The sequence below is a fragment of the Strix aluco genome, chromosome 9, assembly GCF_031877795.1.
Source record: "Strix aluco isolate bStrAlu1 chromosome 9, bStrAlu1.hap1, whole genome shotgun sequence".
Classification (NCBI taxonomy): Eukaryota; Metazoa; Chordata; class Aves; order Strigiformes; family Strigidae; genus Strix; species Strix aluco.
Window position 1 is genome coordinate 4,346,583 of NC_133939.1, and position 12,345 is coordinate 4,358,927.

The 12,345-nt window shown below is 48.7% G+C and overlaps 1 protein-coding gene across 4 annotated transcripts in view; it reads right to left on the reverse strand.

Moving 5' to 3' along the window:
• Positions 1 to 310: 310 nt before the first annotated feature.
• The window catches only part of VPS8 (VPS8 subunit of CORVET complex), an 86,165-nt gene continuing 74,130 nt past the window's right edge, over positions 311 to 12,345 (reverse strand). For all 4 annotated transcript variants that reach the window (XM_074833481.1, XM_074833480.1, XM_074833479.1 and 1 more), the window contains 2 exons: positions 1,764 to 1,844; positions 311 to 1,051 (listed from right to left, as the gene is read on the reverse strand). In XM_074833481.1, coding sequence (XP_074689582.1) covers positions 902 to 1,051; positions 1,764 to 1,844 — 231 coding nt within the window. In that variant the 3' untranslated portion in view covers positions 311 to 901. The remainder of the gene's footprint in view (positions 1,052 to 1,763; positions 1,845 to 12,345) is intronic.

Sequence of the window (12,345 nt, forward strand, 5' to 3'; positions counted from 1 at the left end):
TACTGCAGACCAGCAGGTTGAGCTTAGTAGTGACAAACCTCTGACCATCAGCACCCATCACACCGATCCTCCCCCTCTGCAGCCCCCCGAGGGCCTACAGCACCTTTTTACACACACATGCTCCCCCCCAAGCCCCCCAACATAGGTACAACAAGGCGAGGGGGGAGGCTTGTGCTTCACCCGCAGCGACAAGATGCATTTTTCTCTACCAGGGTTCAGTGGCAATCGTCCTAAAAAACAGCAAGCAGCAGCACTGTGCAACCAGCAGCCCCCTTACCCACTCCCCGCGTGCACAGCTCACGCAGGGAAGTTCAACCAAGGGCTTTTTTAATGGAAGTTTGTAGGAACACACCGTACACAGCTTAGTTTGCTCACACACGTATTGATTTTTGCATTCTTCAGCCTTTTCCAGGTTTGCCTGTTCTGTGCCCTCAGACCCCACGGCTGCTGCCTTGAGACAGCAGGCCAGGCCTTTGCAAAACGGCTGCTTTTACTACAGTTTAAACTCCACCAAAACACCACAGCACGGTGAAACACAAGCTCTGGGTACAGGACAGGCCGTGCCCCTCCAGGGGAGCGGGGCTGACTCAGTGCTTTGGCAAAGGCTTTGCCTCCGGGTGAAGCGCAGGCAGCCAGCGCTGTGCGGTGCTTCGGCACGCTTGGGTTTGCCCCCAGAGTTCACAGCTTCCAGCCCAGCTGCCCCACCACTGCCTTGGTTTAGGGAGAAGCAGCAGCGGAGCTGGGAGATGATCCAGTGCTGCAAACCCCCCAGCTCAGCACAGCGGGCTCTGGGGAAGGCGGCAGAGGGGGGGCAAAGCCCAGCGCTGTGGTGGAAAGGCTCCCCGGCACCACGACCTGGAACCAACGGTGGCCTTGCCAGGGCTGAAGGCAGGAGCACGAGCTAGTCTTCAGCCAGTGGAGGGGGAGCCAGGTGGAGCTGGAAGTTCTCGTTCTGGAAGACGCTGCTGGTGGCTGGGTCACCGTGGGAAACGCTGAGCAGCCCGTGCTTTTCACCACCATGGCCACGAGAGAGTTCTGTCAGGAGAGCCAGCTGCGAGACAAAACCCAGTCAGATCGCTGTCCGGCAGCTGGGCAGGCTGCCTAGAAGCACTCGTGCAAGGTGCAGAAAGGCAAAGTGCTCATGTGGGGCTCACCTTTTTCCTGCAGCAACTAGAACAACTTTAACACATGCAAAGAAAATGGTATTTATGGTATGTAGTGACCCTATAGGCCTCAGTGTGGGACAACAGTCCTGAACTTAACACCCTTCCAGGTTATTTTAAAGTTACATAATTGAAAAACAATCCCAGAAAGAGCTGGAAGTGCCAACTGCAGCCAAAACAGGCAGAAGGCACAAGGAAAATGCAAGGGACAGACGGAGCTGTGCTCTGCTTGGGACAACAGGGGGGGAGGCAGGAGGAGGGAGCCTTCTGTGCAATCCTGGGAGCTGCACAGTGTCTGGAGGGGAGGTTATTTGCAAATCTAAAAAGAGAAACCTCACACCGTGGACACTTTTCAGGCCCAGCCCCAAAGCCAGAGGCATTTCCATGGTTTCACTGCCAGCGAATTCCCCAGCTCTGTCAGAGGCAGCGTGGCTGCCTCGTGATGTGAAACAGCCAGCTCCGCGCACAGTCAATTGCCAGCACTAAACAAAACCCAAGGGAAAAGCCAAAGCCCACGCTGCCAGTGCTGATATCTGGCGTGACAACATGCAAAACACCCTTCACCAATTTAAAACCGAAAGGAAAACAGATGGTACGTACTCTGGAGGTTCCTCGGTTGAGTCGGCAGAGTTGGTCAAAAGCTTGGATTTGCTGAGGATCCAACAGAGATTCTGAACTTGCCTGATAAAGAGAGTGAGAAGGTTACAGAAACAACACAGAACAAGATGTCACGTTCATATACACAGAAATCCATCCCTGCTCCTGTCCTTGGAGATGCTGGCTGGAGCACCTGGTCCGCAGCCTGTTCAGGCGCTTTTTTAACCATCTTTCCTCTGGCTCGAAGCCACTGTGTGCACCTTAGTTTTGGGAAAAAAACCAAAATCCTATTGTTGCACAAAGGACAGAGATACCCTTACATCCACAATAACTTATTGTCTGCAGCTGGTGGCAGACAGACTAAAGAGTACTAAGTTACCTTTGGGGGAAGAAGAAAAAGAAAAGGAGAGGCAGAAAAAGAGACAAAGAAAAGGGATGGGAGAACTCCCCCACAGCCTGCTGGGAAGAGAAGTAAATGGGTCTCTGTGGAGGAGCTGCCTCTCCTGGGCTTCTCCCCAGGCAGCAGCAGCTCCCCCCAGTCCTTTCTCGTCATCTCCCAATAGTCTCCCTGGCCCGCTCAGCCTCCCTGCCGGGTCCCGATGCAGCACTGGCTGCAGCAGGCTGTGATCCAGCACAGACTGTGCGTGTCAGCGTTTGGAGGTACCAGCAGTTGGGTACAAGGGTCCCCCCAGCAGCAACGGGGCAGTTACAGAGTTGCAGGCAAGGACAAACAGAATTGCAAATAGGGGCACCACAGCCTGCAACAGGAGCATAACGCAAGGAGGGCTGCACACATACTCAAACTGCTTTAAAAGGCATCATTTACATATCCCAGGGAGAGATGACAGAGCATCACGGATTCTTGTAGGTTTGTTCCATTTTATCACATCACAATGTTTCTATTTTGAATGTTTCTGCTCATATTCCAAAGCAAAAGCATCATCAAGAAACTACAACAGGAGCCAGGGAGAACAGCCTCCCTCATGAGCAGCAATCTGGCATCTGTTGTCTCCGGGGATCTATTTTTAAGGGAATGTTCAATGTTCATTCTCAAATATTTTCCCCAAAATACATTTCCCAAGGGCTATTAACCCTACCAGTGGGTACTGACTGAAGCTGCATTTACTTTAAACTCTCTCGGGCAATGGATCAAGCCCAAGATGAAGAACTAGTATTGCTGCCTTCAAAGAGTGTGATCAACCAGAATTAAGACTCTACTTCTGGCCCCACGAAGGCAGAGGGGCCTTCCCTGTTCCTCTAGAGCCCGTCAGGGTCACCAGGCGTCGGGACCAGCCCCAGTCAGGCACGAGCATGTTCCTCGCTGCGATTAGAGGCTCCGACCAGCAGCGAGGCCCTGCTCCCAGGGCAGGTGTTCTCCTGTGGGGTTGCAGTGCAACACCCAGCTTGCTCCGTACTTCTCATGCTTTATGGTGTGTCTGAAGAACACGTTCAAACGCTCTGTGAAGATGACTCCCAGTACTATTTGGGGAAATAAGCACATGCTACAGAGACAGGCTCCCAAGCTTCTCTGGAAGAGCTCGCCGTCAGCTCTTGACAAGAGCCAGCAAGACTCAGCAAACACCCTTGAAAGCACGCTCCAATAATTATCTAAAGCCTGCAGTTATCCTAAGCCTGGGGTACGCTGCCATCCAGGTTTCAGGTACAGCCCGTGGCTGCTGCTGCTGGGGACTCTGCAGTCTGCACTGCAGCTCTGCCTCACAGCCCCGGAGTAGCGCCCATGTCCCGGGCAGAGCTAAAGGTCCCTTGGACAAGGCTCCTTCTGAGCAGCCCTGCCCAAAGTGGATAATGAGCTGCGGTCTGCAAGGGGTAAGGTCTGGGGGCAGAAGGAACAACATTTTGCCAGAGATCACATTATCTTAGTCTTTAATTCAATTTTTAATCACTACCCAAGGAAAAAAGGAAACCCTGCTGGCAACTGGGCAATGAAAATCAACTGAAGTGAGCTGCCTTGAAAGTGACTGCGGACAAAATCCGGAGCACAAACACTGTGGGGAGATGGGTCCACCACCATGCAGAGCACCAGCACCAGCTTTGGCTTCCCCAGGTGACATAACGCTCCCCGCCAGCAGCAGCCCACCACCCTGCACTGGCAGGGCCTTCTGCTCCACCTGAGAGCCATCCTGTCCCTCAGCAAAACGCTTTACCCAGCCCCTTGGGTTTGTGTTCTCACGCTCTCCCACAGCACCTTTACCTGTCCCTCTCTTCTGGCAGCTCCTCCACCAGAGGGTCCCCTCCCGACTCCGCTGTGAGCGAAGTGCAGCCAGGGCAGAGTCTGGCCACCCACCCCTTCATCATGTGAACGTCCCAGAGATGGCTCAGAGCTGGCGAGCCCAGGAGCGTGCTCTGGGGGAAGACGCACTGAACCCACCACAGCTTTCCTGAAGCCTGAATCGTTTCGTTACTCTCCTGAAGCCACGTGCATCTTGCCTTTGAGACGTTCATCCAAGGAGAGCGGAATGTCCTGAGTACAGATCGCTTATGCTGGAAGCATGTGCTCAAACTCCCTTCTTCCCCCTCCAAGATACTCTTTATAGGGTAAATAACTATTTGCTAATCACCAATCAAGGAGCCGAATGTCCATATTCCCTGCACCCATGACATAGGCTTTGAACCAGAGAGCCTATGACAGTGAGGGTCACGTATCCACAGCTGGCAGGTGGTACAGGCGCTTCCAAGGGACACGCAGGTCATTCTCACTTGGGGAAAAAAAAACCAAAAAGCAAGGAAAAACTGCCCTCCACAGTTGCTGTGGCCACAGGCATTCAAGGACAAGGAAAATGCAATGTAATTGGCCTCCCCTCTTCTGCTATCTCTCTACCACGCGTATGTAACTATCAATCAGACTGTTCTCCAGGCTGATGAGCTGAAATATTGCAGGCAATTCTTCCTGTTGTCATGGAAACAACTGCTGTCAGGCCTTTTCCTTTTTTAACCGTGTCACTAAAGGCATGTTTTCATTCAAGAGCTGCAGGGGGGCTCTCAGAGTCCAGCATCAGCACTCAGGCGCTAGTGGAATCCACTCGGCCCACTCACTCACCCCGCGACACAGCCTCTGCCTCCAGTGCCACTGCAGGGCAGCCAGCTCATTACTGTCTATGTTAGTACAGAGCAGTTTGGCACCTCTAAGGCATTTCCAGCCAAGTCCTTACGCCCCCTCGGAAAGGCCTCAGACTAGACACAGAACCCAAGAGGCTCAATTTATCCCCTTGAGAGCTGGGCCAGCAAGGAGAAGAAAGATTCCTTTTTGGTTTACAGTTCTCATAGATCCCACCACTATAATGCTAATCTCCATTGCACATTTTGCTTGCACATATTCCACCCCCCTCTGGTAGTCACCACACAGTCCTCCTAAGCCTGCAATTATCTTTAATTTAACAGCTACAAAATCCATCATCAGCTAGTGCCTAAGCAAAGCAGATCATACAGCAGTTGTAAGCAGAGGCACTGTGAACAGTCACGCCAAGAGATCCAAGTGCTGCCTCTCAGAGCCATACTTCCCACAAAAGATAGTGCTACATCAATTAGAGCATCAGAGCCCCACATTCCCCCAGGGGTCTGCTCCATAACACAGGGCAGATACAGCCAGATATCCTGGGGAAAGCTTTATATATATATATTTTTTATATATATAAAGCGCCTATCACCATATTGATAAACGTTCTTTGGAACCACTCTGATGTCAGAGGTAAGAACAGGAGTCAGCCTGTTAGTACCTCAGCACTTCTGTTTCCAACCATTTAAAAAAAAAAAAAAACACCAAAAAACCAAAAAAACCCCCAAAAAACCACAAGACTTTGCTGCCATTCCTAGGAATAAAGGCTTGAAATTCCCAGGAATAAAGGCAAAACCCACCTCTCTCACTTACAGAGCCAAATCCACAGGCGATGGCCACCAAGTCCACCTTCTGCCATTCCTCCCCTGCACTCGGACACTTACTTCACCATGGCCCAACTAGCATTAAAAAGGTACCCAAATTCAGTTTTTTAATGAGAGTTGAGCCAATTAATATAAAACTAAGAAACCTGCTGTTTTCATGGTATTCCCAGGAACCCGGAACAATCAACCAAAAAGAGAGCAAGGCAGGCAGCTGCTCTGACCCAAAGTCACTAGAATGACATTAACATGACAAAATTGTTAATGAACTAAAGAAAAACCTCAGGACATCCCTCACACGCTTGCAGACCTCTGCAGAGCTACTGCAGAGTAATGCACCACTGCTACGGGACAGACGCAGACCGGCCCATCACTGCGGAGGTGGAAACGGAGTCTCGCAAGTCACTCTGGGCAACGTGGCAAGTGGGCAAACGTTTGCTCAGAGGAAATCCCAGAGGCACTGTAGCTGTGCGACAGCAGCAGAATGTGGTGCCTCAAGACCAGCCTCCCCAGGGTTTCAGCCCTTCCCTCTGCGAGCGTGCAGAGGAGCTGGCAGCAGGCCGGGGCTGGCAGCGGTGGGGAAACCAGGACCTGCTGGCTGCAAGCAAACAGAAGCACTGACTCACCAAAGCCCATGGCAGAGCAGCCTTCCCTCAGCACTGCTACAGCAGAAGCAATCTGCCGCACAAGTCTGCACTACAGCTCTGTCCTCTGATCTCTTCAGGAGCAGAATGGGAAAGGCAGACGTCTCTTATTTCCAGTTGAACTTAGCTGAACTTAAGGAGCAAACCTCCCACTCAAGGCAAGGGAGAGGACAGGCTTATTTGTGCTCTAATAGACTCATTGCTGCTGCAATGTCAGATACTGCAGTGACTGAGGAGAAAGGAGGAAGAACTGTCTGTATTAGATATCTAGAAACACACTGGCATGCCTCCGTTCCCCCTCTGCTAGCTGCTCTGTTTAGCAGCTCGTGCTTACACCAGGCACTGTTGGAATATTCCCTTGGACTTCTGCTGATGCCTTCAGCCAAAGGAGCAATAATGTTGTTCAGGATTAATTAGATAAGCACAAAACCACATATCCTCACTGGACACTGTGGCCCAGCAGATGAGATGTTTATTTATAATGTGGCAGGCTTCAAGGCAAGCATGGCAGCACATGGATTAAACATTACGTAAAGATGGTGCACAACAGGCCTGTGCTCAGGCTGATCCCAGGTCAGTGCCTGAACCCCAAAGGACAGAAGTGTCATGCATGAAGGCAAATCATTCATTTTCTAAACACGAGCTAAGAGGCTGTTCAACAGCATCCCACAAGAGCCAGCCACAGAAGACTCAAGAGGTGAAAGTGCTCTCTCAATGGCAGGAATTTGGGGAGAGAAAGGGAAGTTAAAGTGAAGGCAAAGACATGTAGAAGGAGGAAGAAGTCCTACTCGGTCTAAGAAGGATTAGTGACCCCTGCTGCCAGAGGCTTATTGATAATGTGACCCCAAACCTTACAGAAAACCCAAGCAGATGCCTCTGCTATCTCTCCCCTTCGTAGCTCCTGACACCACTGCAGCCATAAGTTACTGGTATTTAAGAGGGAAGTTTATAATGTGCTTAAGAACAACTCCAGCCCTGGGAGCTCAGCTGCAGCTGCCCAAGCCTGTCTATGCTCAATTCACATATAAACCAACAAAACATACTGTTTCATTGTGCAACGTGAGGGTAAAAGGAATGGGGAGGGAGGCGGAACACGGAAACTGCAGCTTTCCATTTAAGGGATTTACAAGAGACAGATGTTCATCTGCCACCTGCATTTCTGAAAGCCACCCCCCAGAACAGCCAGTGACACCCTCAGCTACAGCAAACACCATCATTCCCTCTCATACCCCCCCATCAGGGAACTACAGACTGAACCAAAACTTCAGCCTCTATTTATTTTGCTCCCCTCCTTCAGAGGAACATCAGAAGGATGTCATCTGCACCCTTCTTAACCCTTTTGGTACTTTCTCAGCTTGGGATGAGTATGCTAAACTACACATAACTCCTGGCAACAGGGACTGATGCAGGTAGTGGGAATATCAACAGGCTGCCACAGCCCAGCATCTGTCACTGTATTAAAATGAGTCTGTGCTACAGATCCTCCTAGATATGAAATGTTTTATTAAAAGGGAGGAAATTTTCATCAGACCGTAGGAATAGTTTCTTTGAAATTGAGATGTAAAGCAAAGCAAAGACTGCCCAGTGAAATTTTGCCATCTTTTCTCTTAACCAGGACACACCACTTTCCCAGGTGACCCTAGGAGCGCAGGGCAGCCAGTCTCACTGGTCTTGGCTTTAGGCAGTTTGGGAGTCAGCTGTGTCTGCTTCGTGTTAGCCTCGCACAGGTCCTGCAGTGCAAGATTGTAGACAGGAAAATGAAACTTCTGCCAGGTTACAGATTGCTATATATGAAAGCCAGGGGAAATAGTTCCAAGTCAGTCTGATTTTCTCAAAAAAACACCCAACAAAACAAATTAGACCCCCACCCCAAATGAAAAGTCCAAGAAAACAATCAATTTTGGTTTAAAAGCTGCTAAGGGATAATTATGGTTTTGAAATTAGTCTCTTTAAAGTTGTATTTTATATTCAGTTTTAGTTTTGGTGCCCGTCCTCCTCTACCTGCTAGTTAAGACTCCTGCACCGAGTTTTCTTCTTACTAAATCACTTTTGTCTCCAATACCAGAAGTCTTAACACAGAGATGTTCTGCTGATGAGAGGCCAATGATACAAAGTGTCTCTAGTTCCTTCCTCACATGGATTTTGCACACATTGTTGAAGAAGTTAAGGAATCTACAACCAAAGCCAGCTCCAAAGCTAAAGGACTGGGCATTTTCTCAGTTAATGCATATGTGGGAATATTCTCTACAGAGAAGAATGCACAATCTTGTAACTGTATGAAACGCTAATTGTCTGTTTGCTGTTACTGGGGGGAGGGGGGGCAGGGAAATCACACCTGGATACTTTCAAAGTTATAAAGTCCTTGGAAAATTCTGATATTGCTGGGAGTCAGGCTAATAACTGATGGTGACTGGAACTAGCAAAACTGGCTCTGTCTACTGATTGACAGAGGTCATGTAACATTTGTCTAGCTCTAAAAGAAGTATTGGGAAAAAAACCGTCCTAAGCCTTCATTCTTACCCGATTGTAAGCACACAGACATGCTGCAGAGGGATGTTTAACATCTCAGTGAAGTGACACACTACAGTGCCAACACCTCATGGGTGGAAGTCGGTCAAGAAGCTCCAGGTTGGATGGAAGGCTCCGTTGCAAAGAGGGACGCTGGCAGCAGGCTGCAGAACAGAGCTCAAAGGTAGAGCCTGACAAACCGGATTAACTACGGATTCCATTCATTGTCCATCCTGGTGTGACTTGACAGGATTAAACTCCTGAATAAAACATATTTGTCATCTGGACAGCTCTAACAACAGTGCTCTTAGAACTTAGGCACATTCTCAAACACGGAATAACCACAACATGTCAGTTTAGGGGTTCACGGCATTTTCTGCTGAACTTATGGCCCAAGAGCCAAGACTGTGTTCCTCTCCCCAGTCCCTAGTATGAGTATGCATGCTGGCAGAATAAATGGAAAACACAAACTAGCTCACTGAAACAAGGCAAATTAGTTTTGGAGATCAGTGACTAAGATATCAGGAGTACTTCACTTACGCCTTTAGGCAGCAGCCCAGCTACGGTGCTTTCACCTAACATGCCTCAGTTAATTTGAAACACCACAACACAAAAAAGCACTGCAAGTTTTAAATTGGATTAAAAGAACCCACCGCAAACACAAGCTTTCACGTCTTTTAACACTCATTTATGGTATAAGGTAAGGAAGAGAGGAAAGATGATCAGTTTAGACCCAGAAGATGACCCTTGGGAAGACAGCAAGGGTTAGGGGATAACACGGAAAGCACAATCTTTTGGTAGCAAAAACAGAGGAAAAAGTCACTTTCCCCTTCTCTGGCTGTTCCCCTTCACTGGGGCAGAATGTCTCAAGGCTTCATCACAGCAAGGCTCCATTTAAATAAATGCTATCACCAGATTCAATAACGGTTCAGTGCTGGCTTGTGGCATCTCTCCACCTCCCCCAATTTCAAGGCAATTGCTACAGAAGTCATGCATGCAAAGCAGGGACAGAGAAAACACTGTCTTTTGGGCTGTCGTTTCACATATAAATCTCAACAACGTTGCAAAATTCAAACTGACAGTCTTTGTTTCAGCAGAGCAGAGTCAGTACTATGAAATGCACTCCAGATGCTCAGTGGCATTTCTCAGTATGAATCTAGTCCTAATTCAAGGCCTGCTAAGAAAATAAATACCTAAACTGAAGACTTCACTGTGGGGAAAAAAAAAAAACACACATTAGATATTTGACAAGAGACAGACTAACCTTTCAGGGTCATCAAAGGGGTTGCAAAGAAATACCCTCCCCACAGATCTATATGTAAAATGTTCCAGAAGCTTTGGAGCTGGCTCTCTGGGGCCTAGGGAAGGCAGGGCTGGAAGCACAACTGTGTCAGCGTAACCTTCCTCTGGGATTTCCTGCTCCTTTTTCGCGGAAACACCAGCTGAGGTAGCAAGAGCAGCTTGAACGGAGACAGCCCTCTGGGTGTGCCTGGTGTCGGCGGCAGTGAGAGGGAATGCAGAGAAGCCCTCCACCAGAGAACTGCAGCACCAAAAGGCTGAACAAACCTTGTGACAAACAGAAATAAATCCCTTCTGCGCCTGGGGTGACACCAGAGAGCAGTGACCGCTGCTATCCTGGATCCAGGCTGAGGAAGACCCTTGGGAACACATGAATGTGGCTCAGGGTGGGGGGGAGCCCTGCAGTCACCCCTTTCCTTCCATCCCTTTGCTTGCCTGCATCTCCTCTCTGCAGCATCATGCATTATCTGCCAGGCTACTGCAGAAAATGCACCTTTCAAACAGACCTCAATTCTGCACAGACCACTGCCATGTCAAAACAAGCACGGGGAGCTTAGCTGTTTTCATGCTTAATTCTCTGCTTAAATTTACTTGAGGCTGCACAAGAGCAAACCCTGCCATACCGGCATGCACCAGCCTGCCTCCAGCAAGGACTTCTGTGCCCCAGGTAGCTCTCCTCACCCTTCTGCTCTTGGCTCCAGCAGAGCCAGGCAATAGGCACACCCACCTCCTCCACTGCGCGTTCTCAGCACTTCCCCCAAAAGAAAAAGCTTCTTCTGTAACTCAGACTACTGCCTGGCCAGATGAATCGTTACCTCACAGGGTTAATTAACACTACTGAGCAGCTATTGTTAAACAAACAAACTTCCTGGAGAAGCTAGAGATTTTACAGTCTTTTGCCAAGTCTAAAAATACTCAGCTTTTTTAAGATCTGACTGTGCAACAGTTTAATCACATGCGAGTACAACAGTTAAATATTATAATTTAAATATGTGAGGAACATCACAAACTTGGAGAGGATCTGGGACATCAGGAGGAGGAGGAGGGGGGCTTGAGGCAGTGCTTGGGCTCTGAAGAGCCAGAGCCAAGCTCCACTGGGCCGGCTGTGTGCGGAGCAGGAGATGGGCTGCGCTGCCAAGAACACATGACAGGCAGCAGGGAAGCATCCAGCACACTCAGATGGTCTGGCATGGACATTTTCTAGCTAGTGCTAGATGATCTGTGCTGTAACTCTTTTTCTTCCCCATCCAGTCTTTCCAGGTTTCCCTTTAAGCCCTGAGTCCCAGCCAGTCCCTCACTTTTAGAGACAGATCAGTTAAATAAGGGGGAAGCATCTTCTCCCTGTCCTGATCATTCCCACGTCACCTGGAGCATTTTCCACTTCATTCTGCTATGGGGTACATCCAGACTGTCATTAAAACACACTGGGGTTCTCCCTGTGACTAGCCCATGGAAAATCCAGTGATAACCAAGTTATAAGGCACTGCTATAAAATGTCAGGCATTTTAATGGTGAATGATAGTTTTAGTACTTAATTTTGCCTTTAGCTTCTAAAGCTAAACCTGGTCTGTCACACCCATTTGCACACATTCCTTTGGAGCAGAAGTGTAGAGGGTAAAATATGGGGCTGCTGAATCTGTCTAACTTTAGAGCCAGTATGCATATTTCACTGAGCAGGATGGTACACAAAACGATGAGCATTTGTAAGCAGATTGTTTGGACCACAGTGGATTTACAATCTCCTGGGAAAGTTTTTCTTTGCCGCTATATAAGTTTGACTGCAAAGATTGCACTGTGCTCCATATATTCCTCACAGATTACTTTTCCCCCAAGCCCCCCTTCAAGCAGGAAGCTTCTTTTTTTGTTAATACAGAAGCTGATGGAAGTTGACTAATGCTGTTAGCTATCTTTTGATCGGAATTGATTTGGCAGAAATTGAAATAATCTACTAGGAGAAAACTACAGTACTACTATAAAAACATACTCCAAGATTGAATTACTTAGGTTTCAGAAGTGAAAAAACACTGCTTTGCATGCATCTGTGCGGTGACAAATGCATGAAGTACCTTGAGGAGTTTAGTAACAAACCCCCGCCAGTGACCACCTTCGCTGGAGCACAGGGCAGCAGAGCTCAGCTCCCCACAGTGCAATATCCCTAAAAGACAGCCCAGTAAGCTACCTGCCATTTTTGCTTACAATCTACAGTACCATGCCAGGGAAAATACAGAAGCATGCATATT